Genomic DNA, 8,666 nt, shown 5'->3' with positions numbered 1-8,666 from the left:
TAGCCAGCCATTTCCAGGATACACTTAAAAAGGAAACTGATACTATCTGTTCTGTTATGCTTCCAGTTTGTTATAATAAAAAATATTTCCATTTAGAAAAAAATATTTCCATTTAGAGATGATCATGAAACCTCAACTTTACAGATACTTTCTGAAGTTAACCACTTTGATGACCCTCTGAGGTTTGGGGTCAACCGCTTTTGGCTAGATATTTCCACTGCGCTGACTGTAGCAATATTACGGTAATGACCTGCCAGCTATTCAGGATGCTCTGGTTCGTCTCGTAGCCGCTGCGCCGGATTTGCGAGCCGTTGGCTGTTTGTCACACGACCCGGCCGGCTGTGGAGGAGACGTGACACCGCGAATGGAATATGGAGTGTGTAAGTCCGCCGGCTAACTTTTTTATTTGTCATTTTAACTATTTAACACTTTGTCTGACCTTATCTCGCGCGACAGTCTGAGACTGCTAACAATAGCAACGATGCTAACAAACTATTTGCATTGGAATACATAGCGAAGTAGCTAGCTCGATATGTGTGACGTCTCTGTTGCATATTGATAATGAAACGAGTTTAGTGAGTGATCCAAATGTCTGTTTAGTTTTGTTGGACGAAAGGAGTTACTTCCCGTTGGAAGGACGATCTATTGACAACAGGTTTTGACTGGTCAATGCTAACGTTATTAGCTTGGAGTTGGAAGCAGTTACTGTACTTAAAGCAATGGTTGTCATTTCCTTAGTCAGTAAACATTGTCTTTTCTAAGTCCTCTATCTGCAAAGACACAAAAAGGTTCATCTAATCGTGTTGGAGGCATTTTTCTTTACAGTATATCATCTCAAAATTGACTAAAGCAACTGAGGTACACATTTTGCATGAGAATATGAAATTGTTTACTTGCTTGGCCTCTCCTGGGCTTCAGATGGATCCAAAGCTAAATCAAGTACACTACTAATATTATTGTACACCGTTAACAAATTTACAAACATAACACATGCTTCATTTCCTAAAAAGAAGAGTGACAAGACAATCTACTGTTACAATCCCATGTGACCACCTACAATGTTGGCCACAATAAAAACATTACCTCTACAAAACAGCATACTGTACGTAAAAATAACAATAAGAATCAAGAATATCTTTATTGTCCAATGTGTCAGTTTAACAAGCACAGCCAAAAACTGAAGCGTGATTTGGCTATTTTGGGGAAACTGGAGCAAGATTCCCAGTGAATGAGTGTCAATATAGGAAACGGAAGCATGCAAGATGTAACTCATTGACAGTTAATAGACAGGCTGTACAGTTCACTGGAATCGAGGTTACTTAGGTTACAGGTCTAAAAGATAGTTGGGTAAAAAGTGACATTATTAAATGAGCTGTTTATGAAGCCTATTTATTATTATCCTGCTATTTAACACTTGTCCTGGCATGTTTGCTTTTTTTTCAGATTCCAGCGACTATTGAAGATCTTGAAAGCAAAAAGGATCCTGTCATCGAGGGTAGGAGACTAAATTACATAATGATGATATTGCAAAGGTTTCTCACCCCTGTCTTGCGCTTCCCTTCAGACCCTGAGCACAATGTGTACACCAGGTTCATGAAGTCCCATCGCTGTTATGATCTTGTACCCACCAGCTCCAAATTGGTTGTTTTCGACACATCCCTCCAGGTCAGATTGAATCTGTTACTCTAAAAAGTCAAGTCTGTCCTTATGTAGAACAGAAATACAATAGTGCCTTTAAAGGGGAAATATTATGGGATCATTAGCTAATAGTGTTATCAGTGTTGGCTTCGAATGTGGGGTGATGTTATCGATGGTGGCTTTTTTTTTTTTGTAATTCATCTGAAGTGCCCGCACAAGTGGAAAAAAACCCAACAATATAGTACTTTCAAATTTGTTTAGGCTTCTTCGTCTATTTCGTCGCAACCCTATAGCGCCGCCTGCAGGTCGTCATGATAACGAAAGCCATTTTCAGCTTTGGATAGATGCGGGTGAGGTGAGCAGTGGCTCAATTTGCAAGAAACAGGCCCGCCTCCTCAAAACAGGAACATTTCATCCACCACTATATAATGGGGGGAAAATAGGGGTAAAATGGTACTGTAATTTCTGATCTTTGGAGTATTTTGTCCAAAAAAAAAGACTAAAGAACTTTGTGGGGTAAAAACAACATTATTAATCTCAACTTAATTTCACAGGTCAAGAAGGCATTTTTTGCTCTTGTTTCCAATGGGGTGAGGGCAGCTCCTCTATGGGACAGTAACAAGCAGTGCTTTGTCGGTAAGCTTATTTAGTATATTACTATATCATGTAATTTGAGCTAGTTTAGAAAAACAAAAAAAAAGACCTTATATTTTCTGCAGGCATGCTCACCATCACAGACTTCATTAACATCCTTCATCGCTACTATAAATCTCCTCTGGTAAGATCATAGATCTGCAGGTGTGCTGCTTTATTGAGATAACTCATGTTTAATCTCAGAATTGTATTGCTGTGAATTGATTTTCAGGTTCAGATTTACGAGTTGGAAGAGCACAAAATAGAAACATGGAGAGGTGTGAGTTTTTACTGACCTCTTAAAGTATATATATTTTTTAATTATTACTCATCTCAATAAGTTAAGTGTCTTTTTTTAATGCTTTTATTTTAACAGAGCTATATCTTCAAGACTCATTCAAGCCCTTGGTTAGCATATCACCCAATGCAAGGTTTGTTTCTAAAAATTTTGTTTGATTGAATTTCGCCTCTTAAAGCGGAAGTCAACCCCAAAATTTTCTTTACTATAATATCTTGTATGCGCCGCCACTAGTCTAAACACAGTATTCTGGTTAAATACTGTGTTTATGGAATATGAATTAAGCAGCAAAATCCACTTGTTTTTATCCATCTCTGGGCGGCCATTTTGCCACTTGCTCTCGCCTGAAAACGTCATCACAGTTGCTCAGGTAACGACCAATCACGGCTCACCTGTTTTCTGAGTGGTCACGTGACGTTCGCAAGCTGAGCCGTGATTGGTCGTTACCTGTGATGTCATTTTCAGTCAACGGCAAGTGACAAAATGGCCGCCCACTTTGTATTGCAGCTTGTATGACGCTGTATCTTCGCTGCTCAAGAACAAGATCCACAGGCTGCCAGTAATCGACCCCTTAACGGGAAACACCCTCTACATCCTCACTCACAAGCGGATCCTCAAGTTCTTGAAGCTCTTTGTACGTTACTTTTGGCTTCACTTCTGCCGTACTAAAAAATACAGAATTTCCAACGTGGAGCGCCCAAAGGTTGTACAGTGCCGACATTTTCTGTTATTGTTTTCAGATATCGGAGATGCCAAAACCGACGTTCCTGAGTCAAACTTTGGAGGAGCTGAACATAGGAACATTCCGGAACATAGCGGTGGTGCGCACGGATACGCCTCTGTACACGGCGCTGGGTATTTTTGTAGAGCAGCGAGTGTCTGCGCTCCCCGTGGTGGACGACAAAGGTTGGTGGGCTGCTTGATAAAACATTATTGAATGTGAAAGGGCCTGCGCTGCCAAGCACGACGTTGCCACTTAGCAACTGAATTTATTGAACTGAACTCATTAGTATAATAACCTATACTATAAATCAGGAGTGGGTCAAATATGGCCAGCTTCATTCCCGAGTATATACATTTGTGATCATCATTTTTTATTTATTTTTGGAGTAAAATGAGAACTATGGATTTACATCATCAAGATGCCATATTTGTTGCATTACCTTCCATGTATGTATTCATTTGTTTATTTATCTCATTAAATAATTGAGCAATGGTTTAATTTAAGTAATACATTTTTTTTTTAAAAAATAAGCATGTATGATAAATAATTGGTTAATTTATTTTACTTTAACTGTAAGTGATAGCAAAAAAGTTTTTTTTTTTTTTTTTTTTTACAATTTACATAAGAATTTCAATTTTAACTATTGTATTACTTGGTGAATTATAATGAATTTATGATTTATTTATTTGTTTGTTTATTAATCTCTACTAAATAATTGGTCAATGGTTTAATTTAAGTAGTGCAATTTTAACATTTTTACATTTAAACAATTTTCATTTGTTTTTATTAAATAATTGGTTAATTTATTTTAGTTTAACTGTAAGTGATACAAAATTATTATTATTTTTAAATTTTTCATTTTTACACATTACATAAAAATTTCAATGTTAACTATTGTATTAATTTGTAAATTATAATGATGTTTTATTCATTATAAATATATTATTAATAATAATGAGTGTATTATTTTTGTGTCATTTAAATAAATTGCATATACTTTTTTTTTTTTCATTTAACTCCACAACAAATTTGTACAGTTTCTTGTTTTCGATTAGTCATCTTTTGTCAACACTTCATGGCATCGACACAGCTGGATTGATATTACACATTGGCAGCTACTGCTAAAAATAATACCTTTATCTCTCCTCAACACCATGCATAAATCTTCTGTGTTCTTATTTACTGACACCTTGTCTCTTGTGCAGGTCGAGTGGTGGACATTTACTCCAAATTTGATGTCATTGTAAGTTTACAATTGTTCATATTTGTTTAGATTTTTTCCCCGATTAGAAGTAACATTAAATCGACCGTTGTCTTATATTATGTAGCTGAAAAATGATGGCATATGATGATGAATGATATGCTATTTTTGCGGTGGATAGGGACCAACCCCTGCCACAAATTGTGGAAATCCATGAATAACTGACACCCAGTGAATAGCTGGATTTACAAGTAGTGAATTTTGAATATGCGATGTAACCCCCCGCAAGTAGCAAAGGACACTGCCACAAGTGCACTTGAAGTCTCTTTGCTGAACCATCGGTAAGAAAACAAACACATTCATCCTCAGAATAGTCAAAATAACAGCCAGCCAACTTTACACTCTCATTTGTTGACACCCATGTCACTCACCAGGCTAGCTCCCACCTTTTAAAGCCATTCATTAGGGGTGTGCCAAAAAATCGATTCTCATAAGAATCGCGATTCTCATTTAGTACGATTCAGAATCGATTTTAAATGTTATTTAAATTATTTTATACTGTCTTGCCTTTGTCTGTGTGTGCCTTTATTTGGAGTGCTGTTCATGTTGTACCCAGAATTGGCCACTGAGGGGCAGTGTGGTTCCACGCGGTCTATTACACTGTTAAGTTGTAGCCACATTAGAGAGTAGAAGGAAAAAGTCATGATCAAGTTATTGCAATAAAAATAAAAAAATCAGCATGGAGCCGTTCTTTTGAGTGATAAAAGTGCCGCAATTAGCGCGCTAATTAGCATTAGCGAGTCAGACTGGAATAGATTATTACAATTCCTTGCACATCTATAGATTGAAGCAAAAATCATTGTCAATGAAGTCATTTTGAAGCAAAAATCGTTCTGAATCAAAAATAGATTCTGAATCGAATCGCAGACCCAAAAATCGGAATCGAATCGTGAGGCATTCAATGATTCCCACCCCTACCATTCACACTTAAAACCCACAGATACCACAAGTTGACTATACCTGCATCAATACCAGATTCTAAAAAATATTTGGTAATTGCAGCCCGAGCTCACACAATGCGTCCTCCCAATTTATAAGTCAATCCAGCGCAATACCCATTTTGTAGCAACAATTCAGAGTTCACCCAAACAATGTTAATCTGTTCCAAACTAATCAGCACTTACTGTATACTTCAGTACAGCACAGACACAAAATGCTCTTAATATTTTAAGAATTACCGAACATTGTTGAGATTCCTTCATTCATGTAAGCAGCGGAGGGATTAGGGATTTGTTATTGTTGTGTAATCAAAGTTGTGGAAAGATCCCTTTAACTTATTAGTATAAAATTCCATCGCATACACTTCAAATATCACCCGATGATATTATTGTGCTCCCTTCAGAACCTGGCAGCAGAGAAGACTTACAACAACCTTGACTTGACCGTGACCAAAGCCTTGCAGCACCGCTCTCAATACTTCGAAGGGGTGCTGACCTGCAACCGCCACGAGACACTGGAGGCCATCATCAACCGACTGGTGGAGGCTGAGGTGAGGTCAACGGAGCATTTCCGCAATAGACCCAAGTTGATAATAAATGTCGCGCTAATGATGTCATGAGGGGAAGACTGTGCTGAGTGATTGTGATTGCGTGTCGACAAGGTGCACAGGTTGGTGGTTGTGGACGAGCGGGATGTGGTGAAGGGTATCGTCTCCCTCTCGGATATCCTTCAGGCACTCGTGCTCACCGACAGAGATGAGGGTAAGCCAAGTGTTTCGCCGCACTCATTACTCAAAGTAATAGTTTGATCTTTCGCCCTTAGGCACCGCATGAGGCGAACGGGATCCGCGCGTGAGGCGAGGCCGGAGCAAAGGGAGAAAGAAGCGAGGTGAGGCCGGAGCAAAGGGAGAAAGAAGCGAGGTGAGGGAAGGGGTGGGGGCGATTTGGACAGCAAAACGAACGATGGTCGTCCTATCTTTCGTGTTCACATCTGCGTCTGTGCAAAAAAATACGTCGCCAAGTTTTATGAAGCGAGCAATACATCGTGGTAGCACAGCAAGCAGCACAATTCCTGTCAACAGAGACAAATTTAACATCACAAAGGAGCCAAGATGCTCATTTTAACTCATTAACTGCCATTGACGGCTATAAACGTCAAAAATTCATTTTAACTATTTCTTTTAGTAAAAATTTTTTTTTTACACTTTTGTTGAAAATCTAGATTTTTTTTTTATTGTACATTTAGTTTTGTACATAAAATTTGTGATTAATCGCGAGTTAACTAGTGAAGTCATGCGATTAATTACGATTAAAAACTTTAATCGCTTGATGCCCCGAATTTTTTATAATATTTTTTTCTTTTCAAATTTATTCACTGCCATTGACGGCTTAAACGTCAAAAATTCATTTGAACTATTTCTATTAGTTAAACACTTTTCTCCACTTTTGTTAACAAGAGTATGAAAACCTAGAATTTTTTAATTGTACATTTAGAACATATAGAATTTGTGATTAATCGTGAGTGAATTAGTGAAATCATGTGATTAATTACAATTAAAAACATTTCATTTTTAATAATCTTTTTTTTTTAATGAATTTATGGCAGTGAATGAGTTAATATTGAACAATAGTCAGCTAACAGATAACAAATTATTGCATTGGTATGATTTCTTCTTATTTGTGGCGAGCCAAGCAACCCATCCAGGGACATTGATTAAAGGGGGAGTCAACCCGCCCCCAAAAAATTCTTGACAGTAGTCAGGTTTCCATCCACGTTTCGAAATTTCTATGCGAATTTTGTGAAAATGCGACTTATGCCCATTTCCATCCGCTCGTCTTTTGCGAATATGCGCCACGAGATGACGTTATAGTGACGGAACTTGGGAATGTTGATTTTGACGGACTGAACGGAAGTAGTTTGTCTTGTTGGCTTCCCTCCCACGTAAGCGAAATGTGTCGTTACATTGAGAGCTGATGTTAATAAAGCCATCTAAAATTGTTTTAATGTTTTTTTCCTTTAATCAATTGTAAAAAGAATCGTGTTTCTTCGTCTCCCCAAACATATCTTACTTTATCATCCGCCATTTATTGTGACTGCAAACGTGTGTGTGACGTAGTATCAGTCAAAACGTGCGACGTGTATCCTGTCCTGTAGTCGCTTATTAACAAAACCTGTTTTCATCGGCAAAATTTGCATTTTCCTTTTTTCGATACGCTTCATAAACCACTCCCTAAGCGTAACAACTTTTTTGTTGTTGTTGCGAATTTTGGGCCTTTTTTTGAATTTCTGGCGTTTCCATTCAGTTTCTTTTTCGCAATTCTTGAAAATTTGAATAAAAACAGGTGGATGGAAACCCACCTACTATTTATGTTCTTTGCAGCCGTACTAGTCTAAATACGATCTTATATGAGTTAAGCAGCAAAATCCAGCAGTTTTTATCAATCTCAGAAGGCGGCCATTTTGCCACTTGCTGTCGAGTGAAAATGACATCACAGTTTCTCAGGTTTTAGGTAACAACCAATCACAGCTCAGCTTCAGAAAACAGCTGAGCTGTGATTGGTCGTTACCTGAGCCCTGAGCAACTGTGATGTCATCTTCAGTCGACAGTAAGTGGCAAAATGGCAGCCCCCTGAGATGGATAAAAATAGCTGGATTTTGCTTCATAACTCATATTCCAAAATGGCATAATCAGAATGTCATGTTTAGACTAGTGAGGTCACTTATAACGCCATATTATTGTCAAGAAATGTTTAAAAGGTTGACTTCCCCTTAAAACTATCATGTATTCTTGTTCCCTCACTATAACGAGAGAAATGTGAGAAAATTGAATGAAGTATGTGGTTCGGGGTTGTACAGACTTAAAACATAAATGTAAACAATCAAGCTGAATACTTAAGCGGATTTCACCTATTGCCTATTGCTAAACAAGGTAACACTGTATATGAAATGTTGTCATCTAGGCTGATCGGCCCACCCCTTGTTATACAAATACACTAAGACCTGTTGAAGTGAATGTGTGAATTGAACTGACAGGTTCAGGTTGTGATGTGCTTTGTGGCAAATGAAGAACCTTCCAACCTGACAAGTTTAACTACTAACTTCCGTGTGACCATAAAATGATTTATGGCAAACACCTAAAGTGGTAATGATTTTACATCTAAATGACCTGTTTT

The 8,666-nt window shown here is 37.8% G+C and overlaps 1 protein-coding gene across 1 annotated transcript; it reads left to right on the top strand.

Annotated features, from left to right (window-relative positions):
* The first annotated feature begins 247 nt into the window (after positions 1 to 247).
* prkag1 (protein kinase, AMP-activated, gamma 1 non-catalytic subunit) lies at positions 248 to 7,491 on the top strand. Its single transcript, XM_077573917.1, has 13 exons — positions 248 to 380; positions 1,444 to 1,495; positions 1,565 to 1,665; positions 2,193 to 2,274; positions 2,358 to 2,416; positions 2,504 to 2,549; positions 2,648 to 2,702; positions 3,077 to 3,203; positions 3,310 to 3,475; positions 4,499 to 4,536; positions 5,897 to 6,043; positions 6,155 to 6,254; positions 6,316 to 7,491. The coding sequence occupies exons 1-13, from the start codon at positions 372 to 374 to the stop codon at positions 6,324 to 6,326; spliced, it is 993 nt and encodes a 330-aa protein (XP_077430043.1). The 5' UTR covers positions 248 to 371; the 3' UTR covers positions 6,327 to 7,491.
* Positions 7,492 to 8,666: the final 1,175 nt, after the last annotated feature.

Source organism: Vanacampus margaritifer, chromosome 8 (assembly GCF_051991255.1).
Source record: "Vanacampus margaritifer isolate UIUO_Vmar chromosome 8, RoL_Vmar_1.0, whole genome shotgun sequence".
Lineage (NCBI taxonomy): Eukaryota > Metazoa > Chordata > Actinopteri > Syngnathiformes > Syngnathidae > Vanacampus > Vanacampus margaritifer.
Note: the sequence above shows the minus strand (reverse complement) of the source record. Positions and strands in the feature narration are given on the sequence as shown.